The sequence below is a fragment of the Hippichthys cyanospilos genome, chromosome 18, assembly GCF_059441005.1.
Source record: "Hippichthys cyanospilos isolate Australia breed blue-spotted pipefish chromosome 18, RoL_Hcya_1.0, whole genome shotgun sequence".
Classification (NCBI taxonomy): Eukaryota; Metazoa; Chordata; class Actinopteri; order Syngnathiformes; family Syngnathidae; genus Hippichthys; species Hippichthys cyanospilos.
Genome location: NC_142386.1, coordinates 9,958,345 through 9,976,657, shown reverse-complemented (window position 1 = coordinate 9,976,657; position 18,313 = coordinate 9,958,345). Strand labels below are relative to the sequence as shown.

Sequence of the window (18,313 nt, the reverse complement as noted above, 5' to 3'; positions counted from 1 at the left end):
TAGAGTGGACAGTGTTGATCTTCTTTTTTCTCTCTCTTGGGATTCTTTTCAGTGTTGTAAAAGCAAAGCACAGCAAAGCATGGCCTTTGAGCAGAAATAGGCGGAGAAGTGTTCCATTCTACCTTCAATCCCTTCCCGCACCATTAAATCTGTGCGTTAGACACACTTGAGAAGAAAATATGGGGTCATAAAATCAAATATGCATGATATTACACCAAAAGACAGGTGTTCAGTTGTAAAGCACCTACACACGAATGTGTGTGTGCATATATGTACGTAAATGTGTGTTTCTTAAGGATTTTTTAAACTCTTTCCAAGCAATCAATTCGGACCGTTATAAAACTAAAAGCAGTTCTCCCAATCAGTCCATGCATATACGCAGTTATTTGTTGTCATTTTTTGTAGTGATTTGCTTAGATCTAAAATGCCTCTGGCGACACTGTCACAACCAAGCGTTACTCGTTTCCTGGGTAGCGTGGATAATTAAAAGCTGACTGATTACTATAGCAGCAGGTGTCACAGAAGGTTGGTGGAAAAAAAATGGAGGGGGCCCCTCCCTTCTCAGCTACATACTATTTGCCAATCAGAATAGCACAGCACACAAATCATCTCATCGCCATATTGTCATCCACACGCTTTATGTATGTTACCATAAAGCATTCGTCAAAGCTGCCCATACAAGATGCAAGACAGAATTGACTGTCTCATATGCTGTTAAACCATGTCCTATTGACTTATGTAACATGGCGTGCCAAAGAGGAGCTGGCTTTGCATCATTTCATGCGCATTTATACATCTGTTTGTGTGTTGAAGATTTTTTTTTTTTTTAGGGGAGTGGAAGGTATGTTTCCATTGCATGATTTTACATGAGGTGGATTTGCTGCAGTGGTATGGAAATACGGTGATGTTTCTGGGGCTGGGGAAACTCCTGCTTTCCAAGGGATAGTCAATAGGCACAGGGAGCCTGCATGACACTGTGACCCCTGCTGTCTAAAAAGCAGAATGCAAATACATGCGTGTCAGATATGCAGAGAGAATATGTTGCGTATTCGAGAAGCACGTCTACATTTGCATAGAACCGGTTCTAATTACTCACATGAGGACATGAGCAAAAATAAGACATGATAAATTATTGATTTTTTTTGACTTCTTAATCACATGCACTATCAAATTAGTCATTTTAAAGTCGGTGTGAGTGTTATTAACATTTTACTTGTCCTGTTTGGAGGTATAATAGTAAGCCCGGTCTATGATAGCAAGGAGGGTTAAGCTTTCTGAAGGAGATATAGGAGAGATGTAATCAGAAAGGAGGTTTGTATATTGGTGGGGGATGAGGAGGTGGTTGCATTCCTGCATCATAAAATGGTTTGGTCCCATCTTGCGGATTCTCAGCACGGATGACACATATTGTACCGCTCTCATCTGTTTTCATTTAAATACGTTTTGGCATGGGATGCATGTGGAAGGCAACGTCTGGTATTCACTTATGGAAGGTTACACCTATTTATTTCACCGACAATTAAATAAATACAGCATGCAGCTTACTGTTTGTTAAACAACAATAGAACACGTCCTTGGTAATAATATGTCTACATGGATTAATTTGGTGAGGAAGTACACTACGTAGAGAGGAAAAAAAAAAACCTTCCGGTTGGTTTCTGTTTTCTGCTTGGATCCAGAGGTTAATTCAAGGGGGTTTCAAAAATAGATGTAATAACATCACTACATTATGTACCTTTGTGCAATATAGCCATGAAAAATCCTCTTACTGCATAATGATTTCCTAGTCGTGACTGCCTGGATTTTTGTTTTCATCAAAAACCGATAAATATTGCTTCGGCGATTAGATGATTGAAAGGCAGCTGACGTGGTTTCTGCAGTTTGGTTATTTTCAGGGATGTGATTATAATAAAAGGTAATTAAACGAATATCTTGCAAGAGGGGTTATCCCTGGTGTTATTTCAGAGGTTGAACTGAAGGGCATTTCGTTGGAACAATGGAGCTACTATGGAGTATCTATTTGTGTTCTATTCCTGTATTTTATTTTTGTTTTGTTTTACTCTTTCCATTCCCCTTTTTTTGTCGCAGACACCTCCTGCCCTCTGCTCTCTGATCTGATTAATAATGAATGAAGCACATCACCTATCGATCCTATCCTCTTTGCATTAGCCAGAGCAGAGGGTATCAAACCTGTCAGAGGATCCTAAAATATCACCGCGCTGTGGTGGTTATAGTAGTAGGGTAGGTTTGTTGAATTCGGAGCCGGGGCTTGTTTTGCTCTGGTCAAAGAGCAGCCGTTCCATGGGCATAAACTCTTGAGGCAGCAGAGTGGACAGGGAAAGGTCACAAAGTCCTGAATTGCCTTGTCATCTAAAGGATGATGCCTCCCAGAGAAGGAGAAAGGTGATGATCTATGATAAGTGTGAAACTGGAGGTCTTGTGTACCGTCTCTATCTAACTTTGGCTCTTTACTGAAGACTGTTTAAGTGGTGGTCTTCTAGCTCTTGTCCTTCTCCTCAAAATCTCAGAGAAGTGCACCACTCAGTCATTTCTGCAACTTGATAGTGATTAATCAATTCACCAGATTGGCTCTGCCGTCTGACAGGAGAAGGACCCTGACAAGACTGATCGAGACTAAGGAAGATGTATTTCCATCCCGGGTGCTTAATATTGCCATTCAACATTACACAAGGTGCGGCTGTCCTTATGTGGGAGAACACACCCATGGGGGAGATGTGTGATGTGAGTTTGTGGCTGAGGGGTGAAATGATCTTGATTGATTTGAAAATGAATGATTTGCAACAACTGGCTGAATGGGAGGATTTGAGTCAGGTTTTGCTCCTTTGTTTATGGTTATGAAAACATGGAAAGTTATGTTTAATGCAATACAAGGATTTTGTGTTTATGTTGTTGCAATTTATGGACTAACCTATATTGCTCAACACCACACTTGCCGGAGATCACAGCACGCTAAAATCAAGAACTTTTAGGAGTCAAAACCAAGTCAGGACCAAGACTGAGAAGCTACGATCGAGGCAAGAGTGAGACCAAGTTTACCTTGATCACAAGACCGTAAAGGTTGCAGTCATTATGAGGTGAGGGTGGGGTTGAAAACACATTGCTTGAAGTAGGGGGGGGGTCGACCAAGTCGGGTAAGTCAACTTTAAAACTAGATCAACTGAAAATATCTGCCTCATTCCATGTGTTTCCTTTGTATTGAGAGAAAAAAACAAAACAATGATTTGGATGTAACTATGCCTGTCCATTGTTGGCGGGATTATGATTGTTGTGCTTTTTATCTTTTCTTCCCTGTGGAATGTGTAATGATTAACAGAGCTGTTTATGTTGTTTTGCCATGAATGCTCATGTTTTTGTACCCCAAGGATAAGGATGTCCATGCTCTCACATGCTTTCTTTGTACATGTTCAAAGCCTCATATGATGTTTCTACGCTCTCATGACAATTGAATATCAAGTTGCTACCCTTGCAATACTTGCTAATGTGTACGCACCTCTGCCCTCTTCTCCCTTTTCATGTTTATTTCTAGGATCACTTCACTCCAGAGTGTAAGTTCAAGGAGAGTGTGTTTGAAAACTACTACGTCACATACTCCTCCATGCTGTATCGGCAGACCCAGTCCGGTCGCGCTTGGTATATCGGAATCAACCGAGACGGCCAGGTCATGAAAGGTAACCGGGTAAAGAAGAACAAAGGAGCCGCGCACTTTCTACCTAAAGTTATCGAGGGTGAGTTTCCATTTTCACAAGTATGGTCATTACCAAAGTTTTAGGGCTATATAGCGTACCAGACTATAATGTGCGGTCTAAATTAAAAAGTCAGTTTTTGGAAATATCCGTATATAGAGCACACCGGGTTATAAGGTGCCTTAAGGGAAACAAACCAGTACAGCAAATGAGTCAAACTTTGTTCAATTCGACATTTATACATTAAGTGCACCTGATAAGGCGCACCTAATTCAGGATTTTAAATCCGTTTTTTTTTTTGTCCAAAAAATGTGATAACTGTTGATTGGCATTTGAATGCATTGCAGAATCGACTGCAGGTAAAATAACTGTTTAGATAATCATTAACTTGCATTTTTTTGTTTCTAGACTGATTTTAGATTGATGTCAGATCAAATTATTTTCCATGTGATGTGGAGATGCAGTTGACCTCGTTATATATCTTTCCATCAGTTTGGAGTTTTAAAATCAAAGGATGAGAAACTCTACTTCAAAGGCTTTGAACTTCTGTTTCAATTCTCATGTTGAGCAGGTTAATCGTCTCCAATGACTAGTGAGCGTGCATAGGTCTGCGTGACTTGCAATCCCGTATTCGAAAGTCAGAAATCTTGAACAGATAAACAATGCTTTCTGTTGGTTGTCGGCAAGAAGGGCATTCACTTCTGGCAAAAAAAAATTGTTTTAACAAAATTAGATTATTTCATGTCTTTTCTTATTTGATCTAATTAGTCTTTTTTGTATTTCACCTAAAATTTCTGAGAAAAGGCCTGAACTCAAGTTCTTTTTTTCCCATTAAAATAGACTGTATTATTGTGGCAGATCAAAAGATTGATCAAAAAGTGGCTTCAGCTAAATAATTAAAAAAATAACATTCAAGTAAAACATTGTCCATCTTGTCCATCTCTGACTCGCTCGTTTTCTAGTTTGCTTGGGTAGAGAGTGTAGCAATGGCTTTCTACATTAGCATCCGTTACTATCATTAGCTGTGGCTGAAGTTCTAGCTGGGTGCTTTGCATTTATGTAGTAGTCTAAATATGAATGGCTTCTGTTTTAAGCAAGCTCCTTCCTACAAAGAACACGTATCACTCTACCTGGGGTGTTTTTTTTAACAGTCATCACCAACAACTCTCACATGCTCTTTCATTTTCATGTCTTCCTTATTCTGCTAAAATCACCCTCCCACTCCAAACAGGATCCTATGGGTTCAGGGTGGGATTGAACTTCCATTTCTAAACCCCAGATTTCAATCACAGGAAGCCCGATGCAAAAAAACAGATTTAATTGTCATACTGATAGCCGTGAGAGATTAAAATTAGATAACGCTTTAATCATGACTGTAATTCATTGCAATTCTTTTGACACCCCTAATTAAAAGATGAATATTCAATGCCCTTCCCGCTGTGTACTTCAAGTGTAACAGCGTTAATGTTTTCATTAATTTTTCTATTTTTTTCTGTACAGTCGCAATGTACAAGGAGCCATCGCTACATGAGCTGACAAGTGAGCCGGTGAGTCCTCCGCGGAAGACAACCAAAACATCAGATTCCCCGTCCTTAAAAACTGGACGAAAAGAAGCTCCCAAGGCCGATGCCTCATAGCACAGGAGACAGAGGGTGGGGCAGAGAGCAACAGTGACAACTGGAACAAAGTCACCCATCATGCACCGAGGATGACTGAGTGACTGGCCATCATGGTCCACTATTCCAGAAGTGCACTATAGGATGCTGAAGGATGAAGGGTGACTGGTCCATCTGCAGACAACAGGATGAGAGGAATCCTCCCCACCCGACCCTTGTCACGACAGAATGACAGACCTGGACCCTGGCCGTTATATATTTCACCCTTCGTTCTAATATTTTGTCTCCAACTCTGCCCGTTCGAATTTCCTGATGCACAGGCTTCTTCATTTGTCTGTCATCGTCATGCGTCATTGTCACAGAAACAGTTTTGTCTTTTCTCCCGTGGCATTTTCTCAATTGTATTCTGGTTTTTACTATTCACACATTTACAAAGCAGTCTGGACTTCATAATCCTCACCCATGAGCCCACTCTTGATCTCTAAAGTTGGTTACTGTCGCCCTGTCGGCTTACCCCACACCATCTGCCGACCGGCTTGGCTAATCATCAAGGTCAACTAAAGCTCAACGAGCGATGAAACCGCTCATGGAGTCAAAATGTCAACCAGAATCCTGGGTCAGATTAGGTCAGAACAAGATGATGATCTGGGAGAAAGTGATGACACAACATCAGAAAGTCCTTCAACCACTCAAAAGCTATTGATATCGCTTAGTCTGTTTTGAAGAAACTAAAATTAATTCCCAAGAATCAAATCAAAATCTGGAAATGCCTCCTTGCCTTTCAGGGAGTTTTGTTCAGTGGATGCCATTGAGAATTTGTGATGTTCACTGTAATTTTTTTCCACTTTTGAAGCCTTTCAAGACCCCGCGGTGGTAATTCCCTTTAAAAATACACAAGCTACATGATTGTAGCTCAAACTTTGACAATGTTACAGCAATTTGAAGCTTGCCATTTAGAATCCCCTCGTTTCGGCGGGCAAATTTAAAGTTTTGGTACATTCGTCTTTTAACTGTGTGCGAGGTCCACAAATCTCTAATTTTCCTACACTTTGATTACTATTTTAACCTTGTGGCTGCTGGGGAATGAAAGTCAAGATCTTAACACTTTCAGTGCCACAAGCATGCAAAATACTTAGGCTGTGTGAGGCTGACAAGAATTATTATCATTTTTATGTTTTTTTTTTTTTTTAAATGAGTGGATAAATGACACTTGTGGCCAGATCTCCTGTTAATATTTTGTCAATCATACACTGTTGTAATGTAGTTATAGAGATACGCAAAGTGTTTTTTTTTTGTCATCAGAAACAGAATACAGTAGAATCTTACTTTTTTCTAGGTAAAAAATGGAATCCAATCCTTCATATGGTATCACCACTGTCTACATGGTCATACAGTGTAATATTGTGCCTGCCATGAAAGATGAGTCAAAATGCTAAATCGGCTGGTACTCTAGAGGTTGCCTTTTCAGATAATGCTTGGCACTGAAATAGTTAAGGAGGTTGTTTTTGTACAAATCCCAAAATGGGCATGTCTGTCCAAAATTCCTGTTTTTGTCAATAACTCAAAACTAATCTCCGCAACATATGCCTGGTTTTGTCAAACCCCACCACCTATATATCTGCAATAATACACCAGGAGATGCATCCAAAAAAGAAATGAAAAGAAAAAAAAATGTCAGGCACTAAAAGAGAATAAGTGACGTTGTCTTTCCAGCCTTTCTCCAAATCAGGTGATCACTTATCATTAGAGAGCTAGCTGAAAGGCCACACATGAACAACTGGGTCATATTTTCAATCCAGTGTGGATCAGAAGCTAGTCATCTGAAAACGAGCGGAGGTGTATACTTCACTCAGCATCTGCTGTCAGCATAAAGCCCGGTTTGAAGGCAAACATCAAAGCAAGAGGAGCCTCTGAGCAGGAGCACTTGTTATTCTGACGATGTCTGGCAGCTTATCCACCCGCTCGCTTTATCAAATCACCTTGGAAGAATCACCCTCAAAAATGTAGCTGTCTGAGAGGATGTCTTGGTGGGACTGTGCCCTAACCCTTGTGTATAGATGTCTTTGATTCTAACCATACACCTTGTGCTTGTGGAGGAGTGTCTGGAAAGCGACACTGCAGGTAACCTTTCATTCAGAAATAACACAATGCTGTCTTGTAAGAGCATAAGAGCATTTTATGAACCGTTCCCTGGTGATCCGCTAATCATAGGGTTTGCTTTGTTTTTGGGTTATGTATTTGGCTCTGTAAAAGTAGACAATTTTACAACTATATTCAATGACCTCAACTCGATCTGGAATTCCAAAAGGGGCTGTCGCCAATGCAAGCTATCTCGGGATAATCCATAGCTACGACACCAGCAAACATACACCACAATGGTGAGAGATGTAAATGGCGATCTATACATCAAATCGTTTTCAAATCGTTGCTTTTTTTAAAATATTGTTTTGTTTGTTTTATACTGTTTTGTCAAAACAACCGTTTTTTTTCAGAGAACAAACTTTTTTTTTTTTAAAAACAAAAAGTTTCCAAGTGGAATAACTGATAATCGTAAAGGACCATTTGAGAGGTCATTCATAATTCATAACATGACTGTTATTAATGCATTTTGGGAGCTATGACCATGTTTTTAAAGAACTCACACTATAACCCCTATGGACCATATATGGTCTCCCATTATAAAAGCGTTAATCACATTTTTGAACAACAACTTTCTATCAGGCTAAGGGAATATCTTGGAATTGATGTAAAATTATCAAATGAAAAACATTCCACTTCAGCGATTGTTGGGATTGATTTAATCTTTAACAGGATTCTTTCAGTGTGAACTACAACTTCTGAATGAAATTTCCAAATCGGTTTCCCCAATCAACACTATAATCCAACAGTGTATGTGAGGCCATGCGAAGGTATCTTGAACAAGGATGGTAACCCTAACCCTGAGTCCTAACAAAGATTAAATTGAAGTTAAGAGAGTTTTGCAGGGGTTAACATTAATTTTGTGTAATTGTCAACATGATTTTGTTGCAATTAGGGCATATAGTCTTATAACAAAAAGCAAAAGTGAATTGGAGTCCTTACAACGGTGCTGTACAGAAACTGGATTTTTAAGTGTAAAGAAGACTGATTGTAAAGAAGAAAAATATTGAAAGTACACATAGAGCAAATGCATAAAGGAAGCTGTTAACAAAGAAAAAGGCTTGAGGAATCCCGTCTTCAGTGAGGTATGCAAGATGTTTGCCAGGGATGTTTGAAGCATGTAGGCATGATAATGAACCCAAGTCAAAGAGCATATTTGGCACTGTGAGTTATTTATCACAGGGATTTTATGGATGGAATTAATTACACTTCTTAATGAAGTCCTCTGTTTTCTGTGAGATCCAATGGGGAATTTTGTTTCATTGATTCCTGCCCAGACCCTGCATAGCAATAATTTCAAGTGTATTGTATTGTGAGTTGAGATATTTCTTCAAACGGTTTATTTAGCTGCCATCCTAAAGATATAGCACATTTTATTATTTTATATTTAAAAAAATCTGACATTCACATCCCCGATCCTCTTTATGAAGCGCTGCAAAAAAAGCCCTTAGTGCTCATAATGCTGAAGAATGCCCCCGCAAGTTGTCAAGACAGCAATACAACATGTAGACAGACAAGGAAAATAGAATGTTGAAAAAAATGACTGTTACTGAATGTGAAGTCGAGAATGGCTTTGTTTGGAAAGAGAAAAAATGAAAACAGAAAGTTGAGAACTGTTTAAACTGGTTTGTAAGAGACATGCGTGTGCTGATTAAGTTGGCTAAGATAAGACAGAGTGGAGGAGAGAAACAAAGGGCATGGCGAACAATGATCGATAGATTCAATGAAACTCAAACAAGAGACTTGTGACGGTTGCAAGATTTACTGCAAGGTCGTTTGTTTACAAAGAACTCAGAGGCCAGGTGTGGAAAACAGATTTTCTTGTTTCTGCAGAGCAATTAAAAACATGCTGGTCTCCTGAATAACTGCTCTTTTACCTTGTGCAGTATTTTGACCATTTTTGGTCTGTTTTTTTCTCAGTATTTTAGCCATGGAATGGCACCATCCAAGGGTGAAATTTCAGCTACCCAGTGTCTTCTTTCTTTGCTTTCCCTTTGATGTGAAATGCCTCGGATGTAGGGCTGCACGATTATGGCCGAAATAATAATCACAGTTATTTTGGTCAACATTGAAATCAGGATTATTCATCATGCTTGGTCAAACATGTCTATTTATTGCCCTTTTTTTTAAACAAGCAGCATATGAACAAGGCTTCAAGGCTTGATTCTTACAAATAATAATGATAAACTAAAAAAGTAAAGTAAATAATGACAATAAATTACACAGCTAACATACTTGTTGAGTGAAAACCGATAAAAAAAAATCTTAGACCCAAGTACAGCATTTAAATTTAAGCAAATGTTAATCAATTAGCAGTAAAAATGTCATTTCAAACCAAATTCACTCAAATTTTGTGCTAAACTGATTTTTCAAAAAGGGTCTCAATTGACAGTTAGCACTGTATATATTAGGAATCAGGTGATAAACTCAACGCCGTTTCACACTGGTAAATAATAACATATTAGGGTGAGAAAAGCAGAAGCTTTTGTCATGCAATGATGTGGGAAACATTGCCCCCTGGTGGTAGGATGACAAAGTGCTTGATTTTACTTTTTAAACGTTAATATCGCAGAGGATCATCTTAATTAACCGTGGCAGCCAATATCATGATCGCGATTAAAATTCGATTAATTGTGCAGCCCTACTCTGATGTAAAGATCCAAGGATTGGTCAAAATACTGCAAAAGGGCTAAAATCAGCAAACAAACACTCTTTTAGGATTTACATATAAGTTGAGGCTAGATGCTTGAAGCAAAGCACCCCCGCAACTAGGATCCCGTGTAGAGTAATTGACTATGCAAGCCCTGGACATTGCTTGAAAGTTGATACATTAAAACATTACCTTACCATCCCAAATGGATGGCAACCCACAAAGCATCGGTGTGTCTTGCAGACAATAAAGAGTATTATAATCGCTGTAAAAGCAGCTGTGAGGAACAATTGAGTTGATCGACTTTTAAACCACTGGGGTAAATACAAATCATCAGTGCATTTTCCACTAACAAAGAGATGCTAATAAAACTCATCCAATCTTGGAAAAAAAAAAAAATCACTTCAATAAAATACAAGGGGATTCGGATTGCTGTAATTAATCACAATGTTTAAAAAAGAGACTAATTTGGGCTAGTATGTTTCACTAACTTCAGACTCACAAAAATAATGTTTTTGAGTTACACTGCTTAACAGGCTATAAAAAATAGGCTACTCAGAGAAATCGGACATCTCATTATTTGGAGGCTTTGTAATTTTTCACAGCACCACAAACAGCAGCTCTACCACTCCAAAAAAAAATTGCAAGGTAAACAAATAGAAAGGATGTTGCAGCTTCTGCATGTTCTTTTTATTTGTAAAACAAGCACATACGTAGGAATACGAACATACATATAATGAAATTATGGCAACATCTGTGTTTAGCTAGCTCCCTCTAATGGAAATCATTGTTTGCTTAACCCTTGAGGCACCTTAACATTTGGTATATTTGGTAATGGTCCCCCTTATATTTTGAAGAGCTTTTTTTCCCCATCTTTTTTACTTTCAACACATCAGATCCTTTCAGTAATTTAACTAGTATACAGTATGTATCGAGTTAATAATTTTGTTTACCTTTTATACTGCTTTAGTATAAATGAATAAATAAATAAATAAATAAATAAATAAATAGCCACTCTTTTTCCAAGGAACAAACACAAAATACTGTACTTATTTTTCCCCCAAAAAGGCAGCTTCAACAAGGAATATTTGTGAAAATCACATTAGGGTCTTTAGTGGTTCAATCATTCATAATATCACTGATTTTAACACAGTTTTATTTTTGAAGCAATTAAAGTGTTGTCAAAAAACTTATACTATAAGCCCGGAATAAAAGTGTTTATTATCTAATACAAACTTGTATACAGATATCATTTTTTGGGGCAATGGCAGTTTTTTTCAAAAAATTCTAACTTTAAAAAGAGATCACCTAAGTTTCTCATAAAGTAATCAAACAATGTCAACATGTGATGTACTCATTTTTGATCAAAACCAATGGGACACCATAGCAATTCGGTGTATTAAATTAATATATTTACAACAAGGAACTCCATTTTTTTTTTTCCACCCTACAGAATGATTTGTCAATATCAACTTGAAGGTTATTGACTTGCACTTGACTGTGTTCTTTTGTTAGTTTGTTGAAGACTAACTTATGTATGTAAATTAAACTCACAATTTTAGAAAATTGACAGTGGTTTAAACTCAGTTAATTGTGCAAATGAAAAAGAAAGATCATTTTGTTTGAAAAGGATTGTTTATTTATTTGTTTTAGTCATGTTTCCACCAAAAAGTGTGTTATTCCATTTTGTCTTCCTAATTTATGCAAATGTAAGGATGAGTCACTAATTATATTCACTCCAGTGGGGAAAGAGAATATGAGAACAGATTATGACTGATAGTAGTGAAAACTACTCATAATTTTCACAGGCGTCATATCTTGAAATTAACAATCTTTAAAAAGAATACTGCTTTGCGGCCCTTGACAACACTTGCAGTTTTGCTTCTTTTTGTTTCTGACATGGAATGGAGTGATTCTAAGTGGTCTTTATAAGCGATTTAGCAGTGTGCTTTATTATAAATATGTGATTGTGCCAGAGTTCTATCAAATTAAATGTATGCTTGTCAATTTTACATTTAGAATAGTGTAGAAGTAGTGAACTGTGTCAAGTCCTTTTTATTCTGTTGATGACTTTCAATGTGTATTGTCAGCTTTTGTTGGATTAATTGTGTTTCATTTCCTCAAGGCAGAATGTTTTTTCCTTTTCAAATAGTATCTTTTTTTTTTGCACTGATGCATCTTAACAAATGCATTTGCCCAATTGTGTGACCTTCATTCCAGCTGAATCCTACTGTGTGACGAAGTTATATGTTTGTGAAAGATGTACTCAATTGAAGAAAAACGACCAAAGCTCACATGTGTCCTGACAAAACTAAGAATGACCTTTGTGGGCTCCAAGTTCTGGTCACGCAAGTCTTCCAAAATGTTTTTCAACTCTCTCACTCTCTCTCTCTCTGACTCTGGGTGTCTCGATCTCACAATCTTCTTGTCTTCCAAAAATAAAAATAAAAAACTGCCAGAAAAAGAAGAGAGATGATTTAAAGCCATAAAGGAACATGGGCATTGGCAGTTATTGGCCAAAGAGGGATGGTCTGGATCTGCAGGTACCTACAGATTTGGACACATAGCGGACTCCAAAAGAGCCAAATAAAGCAACACAACGGGCTTTTCCTTTCTTTTTTTTTTCTTTTTTCTTTTTAAACAATTCCATGGGAATGAAAACCAGCAATATGCAATGGAACTTTTTACCAGTTTGAAATCAAGGACATGAAAATTCAACAGGGGACTGAACTGCAATGGATTTGCTATGGCAATCTTTGATCTGCAATAATAATTACTGGATGTCTACAATGACAAATGATTTTTTTTTCCTCCCTGCATTGTATGTCTCTGTGGTCTGACTCATTGGTTATGAGTCAATATCTAAAGACACAAGCCCTCAATTTACCCTCCCAAGTAACCTGATGTTCCATCATACTTGTGTGTGTATATTTCTACAATGACTCCTATACCTGAATTGAAAGGAGATGTGCTATTCTGGAATATTATTCAATAAAACAGCATATATTTGTATCGTTGCAAGCAATGCCGTTTATGTTTTGCCCCTCAAGTGAAAACAATACAAGAAAATGTATAGCCTATTGTTTCTGACATCTAAGACCACTGTCAGCAAATCAACAAGACAGCTGTGCATAAGCAATATTCCTAGCAGAAACATATTTTACAACGTTTAAAATGTACGATAGAATCTAAAACGAAAAAAAAAATCCCCACTGTTTGTCCACTATAAAAAGAACTGCTTCTAGTCCACAAATTAGTCAAACTTGCGTCTGTATGAGCCATTTCGTGTCACAAGATGTGTAATTCATGCAATCCTGGGTAAACAGGTGAGATTTCATAACACCCATGAACACATTCATTTGAAAGAAAGGTTGTTGTACCTTACGTGGATTGATGATGTCAGCCATTTTGGTTTCACTCTTTCATTGACTGCAATGTCCGTCGACACCCACAGGATGGCAGAAAAAAAGCGTGACTTACAAACTTGAGCAAAATGTGCCACCATCATGTATGCAGAAGTTTGATTTACAAATGTACACTAAGGTCACGTTAATTTAATTTAAATAGAATTATAGTCCAACATGAACTGCATATTATTCCAGTCGTCTCCTTATTGTAGTGCTTCTTAAATGTTTTTTGCAAATTCCCCCGAGGAAAAAAAATAAACATTTGATGCACCCACTCACTTGCCACAGTGACTATAAATAAACTCATTATCTTTAAAAATTATATAAGTAAACCTAAAAGTTATCCGTTTTCATATAAATAAAAAAGCAATATAAATCAAATTGTAACATATTTCAACTTTACTTTTTACATGGTTTATACAGGTAAGTCTAAAACAGAAAGGTTTCAGACCAAATCAAATTGTAACATATGCTAATTTTACATGGTTTATACAGGTTACAAATCGGAAAAATAACTAAGCAGAAATGTTGTTTATTAGTTACAAAGTTTTGCCGTAGAAAATGCCAAATATGTATTTGGGAGTACACAGCTAGGGACAATCAACTTCAATGGTAAATAATTCATCCGCAGGCATAACTGTTGCTATGAATACTGGTTTCCAGTGGCGCCAATTTGATAGGCTTTTAGTGAGAGTGTCCTCGATACTGTTTGCATTTTAATGTCAGTAAAACGTCTGTTTTTGGCTTCTTCATTCACTCCACTGGGGTAGTTTCTAGCGCTGCGCAACCCTCATGAGGGAAAAGCGGTCAAGATGATGGATGGATGGATGGATGGATGGATGGATGGATGGATGGATGGATGGATGGATGGATGGATGGATGAATGGATAGATGTTTTGTGGCTGGCTGGCATTCAAACGACATGAAGGGATAGAAGCAGCTACACAGTGAGAGGTTTCACTTCCTGGTTCGAAATATCGGTACCATAAAACTCATATTTAAAAAGAAATGTAATCATCAAGAGGCCAAATGAAACCATGTGCAAATATCCCGCTGTAAAAAGTTACAATTTTCATGATGTGGGCTTTTTAAACATTTTACCTGAAGAAAAAATAGGAATCGTATTGGTTTGTTTTCTAAATTGGTTCTTTCTGGGCACTCCTCCCACTCTCCAAAAACATGCATGGCAGGTGAGTTGGACATCCTAAATTGTCCTTAAGTATGATTGGGTGCGTGAATGGTTGTTCGTTTTCTGTGTGCCCTACTATTGACTGACAACCAGTTCAGGGTGTCCCCCACCTGCTGCCCGAAGGCTGGGATAGGCACTATCAAGCCTGCGACCATTGTGAGGATAGATGTGTCGAGAAAATGGATGGCTGGATGAATGGATGGGTAGATGGATGGATGGATGTTCTATATAAGATGTTGACAATGCCACAGCACCACCTAGTGCCTTGATGTGCAAATACACTTCACAGAGCTTCCCAGGGGTCACACACGCATATACCGGGCATACTGGTCATTCTCTAAGTTTTGCACAACGTGCTCTTCTCAATGGATCACAATTAACTAGCGTGATATCGGAAATACTAAAGGAGTTGTTTGAGTATCACAGGAGCAAGAGAGAAATGAAACAAGAGAGGGTAGCGTGTGGAGTCATGTGAAGTCCCTGTACGTCGAAAAAAAAAACGGTACGCTAGAGGCCAAAATGGAGAAGTGCTGGTACGTTGTATACCGGCCCACTTCAAGCACTAGACAAGGTCATTTGTCATTCAAGCACGCCAGTGTCCCTGTGCAAACTGCAAAGTACATAAAGGGCATGCTTGGATGAGTTTGGTGTGACAGAGCCTTGACATCAAGACCATGAGACACTTTTGGGATGATCTAAAACTAAGCTGGCCCTATCAGGTCAATGAGCAGCGAACACACAAACTTCTTTTAGAATTAATTCTGGAAAAAAAGTTCTCATATTTGAAAATCATTTTGAAAGTTGCCAAAGTAAGCTTTTTGACTGCAAAGGGGAAGAGAGTCGACGACTGTTCTTTCATTTTCACTTCCCTTCCTTCACCTCTCAATATGTTTGTCTTTCTCTGTGTAAACACAATATACCTGTAAATGATTGCATTGTGGAATAAAAAGGGAAGAATTTTTTTGTAAGAGGATGAATGGATGGATGGATGGATGGATGGATGGATGGATGGATGGATGGATGGATGGATGGATGGATGGATGGATGGCCAACCTTGGTACTGCCATACAGGAGTGCCTAAACCAAGATTGTGACCCGACTTCAGCCTCATTTTCCCCTACAACTTCATAAAAAGTGCTTCATAATAACTTCAGTCGCATATTTTAAATTCCTTTAACACGTAGCATCTATCGCATGGCATGAAATCAGTGTATCAGTGTGATAAAAAGAAGGAACAAAAATTAATCCCTTCTGCCAAAATATTCGTCTGTATGACCAATTTCGGAGTCAAGTGTCTTTGTAAAGAGCCAGGATTAACCCAGAATATATCAGATGGATGAATAGATGCAATTACAACTAGTTCACAGCCCAGCAGTCAATTAGACAGTACAATGTCAGAATGATTACCATGCTAAATGGATAGCTCATGTAGCAAGGATTAGGGTAATTAACTTACAACTCATAGTCATGATCAAGCCGAGCAGCATCCTATCCGCTAGATTACTGTGCATGCGTTCCAGACTGACACTGACTTTTACAACACGTTCTCATTTTGGATATGATCTAAGGCAGAGATTAATAATAATAATAATGACAATAATGTAATACTGATCCCTCAAACCAGAGCATCTCAATTCCCAGACACATTTGTGTGTATGATATATTTCTCAGTTAAAGCATACAATGCAAAATAGTCTGAGCTCAGAATCAATACAGCTTTTCATAAGGATTAAAGCATTTGGCCAAATATAGCTCTCGCATTCTCAAAGTTCTGAATGTGACTGTGAATTTCAATAAATGAGTGAACATTTGGTATGATACTTTTTTACTTAAAATGAGTTTTCTGGTTTAGAATCAGATTTAACTTGGTGAATAATCTGTTAGGATCTCTAGTTCATTACTCTGTTCACTGTTTTTTTGTTTTGTTTTTTTTTGTTTTTTTTTTACAGACAAGTATATATAACATACAGCATATAGCATTAAAAAACTTAAAATAAAGGTATACACATATTTTGCAAAGGAATAACTTCCACAATTTAGCAAAAGGTTGGCTCATGTTTTAAGTAATTTGCTCTTAATTTGAAAATAAAAAGTGCAGTTCATGTCACGGGAATAAAAAGAATTAAATTATATCCCCTGGTACTTGTAGACACCTCATTAATGTAGCATGTACTGCCTGAAGTGCTTTCACGTTCACCAATTTGCTCTCGTTCAAGTGTAGTCATAACCTCTGATATAAAGATTCATTAGCGCAGGGGTGTCAAACTTATTTTAGCTCAAGGGCCGCATGGATGTAAACCTATATTCTTAATCGGGCTGGGCAGGTAAAATCATGCTATATATCTTAAAAACAGTTAGTGTTAATTATGTAGATTTTTGCTATGGCTGATTGCTGATCCCAATTCCTTGCAGCTAGCAGGGGAAGACTGTAAATATATTGTTGAAAAGTCAATATAAAAAGAAAAAAAAATAAAGTACAATCGCTTTTGTTCCTCTATGTATCACAATATAGCCTTTTTCCCTACGTTGCATCAAATGATTTTTTCCATTTGTTCATTAAAAAAACAAAATTTATATAGAACACGTAATAAGACTAACTAAATAACCAAATAAATACAACAAAAGACAAAAATCCACAAGAAGGAAAGTACCCCAATCAAAATATGTGGTTGCACAACTTCTTTGCAAGGAGAGCAGTGGTACAAAGAATTAAATGTTGCTGTCATGTCTCATTTTGGACAATGACTACCAATTTTTCTTTTAATAATAGAAGCGATTGAACTGAACCATGACTGAGTGAACAGTATTACAGTATTCTGGACAGCAGACTAATGAGTTCAGTCTTTGTCTTTTTTTTGTTTGTTTGTTTCTTTTAATGCTACACAAAGTCATCTTGCAGGCCCAGTTAAACCTCCTCGTGGGCTGAATCTGGCCATTGGGCCACACATTTGACACCAATGCATTAGAGTGATGTGTCATCAACTCCTATAAAATTTGTTAGATGGCAAGGTTGAATCTTAATTGCAAAGCGTTTGCCCGATATTAGCAGAAATAAAATACTTATGAGCTAATCCATGTCATTGTTTTGGATTTCGAGGGAAACTTTTGTGCTAGGAAGTGCTTTGATATTTAAATTACATGTCAAAGAGGGTGAATCACTTCATGAGAAATGAAAGATCCAGCAAACGTTAAGCTTAAGAGTATTAATTATCACCAAAGAGGGAACACAGCACCCAGAGAGTAGACCCAGAATAGACACAGGCCCCGAAGTAGTAAACAATCACACCAATCCACTTTGTAATAGTTTCAATTGTATCTCTTCATGTGAGTAATTTTTGTTGTCGTCATAGTTTTGACAGTTGAAAAACTCAATTACAGCCCGCCTCCGCAGTGTGACTCATAGAGCCGAGTGGGCAAAGTCTAGTCAGTATCAATGTATACAGAATATGCCAAAATGTCGATGTACTCTACTTTGAAATTTACACAGATTAAATAACAGAAGTTTGATGATGAAATAACCAGTAATTCTGGACATCAAACTTTTGATAAAATGCATTATTAGTAAAAATATATTTCACTGGAAAAATAATAATGTATATAAAATAGTA

The 18,313-nt window shown here is 37.6% G+C and overlaps 1 protein-coding gene across 1 annotated transcript in view; it reads left to right on the top strand.

Annotated features, from left to right (window-relative positions):
- The window catches only part of fgf11b (fibroblast growth factor 11b), a 34,246-nt gene extending 21,120 nt beyond the window's left edge, over positions 1–13,126 (top strand). The window contains exons 4-5 of the mRNA XM_088440958.1: positions 3,548–3,746; positions 5,205–13,126. Coding sequence (XP_088297084.1) covers positions 3,548–3,746; positions 5,205–5,341 — 336 coding nt within the window. The 3' untranslated portion in view covers positions 5,342–13,126. The remainder of the gene's footprint in view (positions 1–3,547; positions 3,747–5,204) is intronic.
- Positions 13,127–18,313: the final 5,187 nt, after the last annotated feature.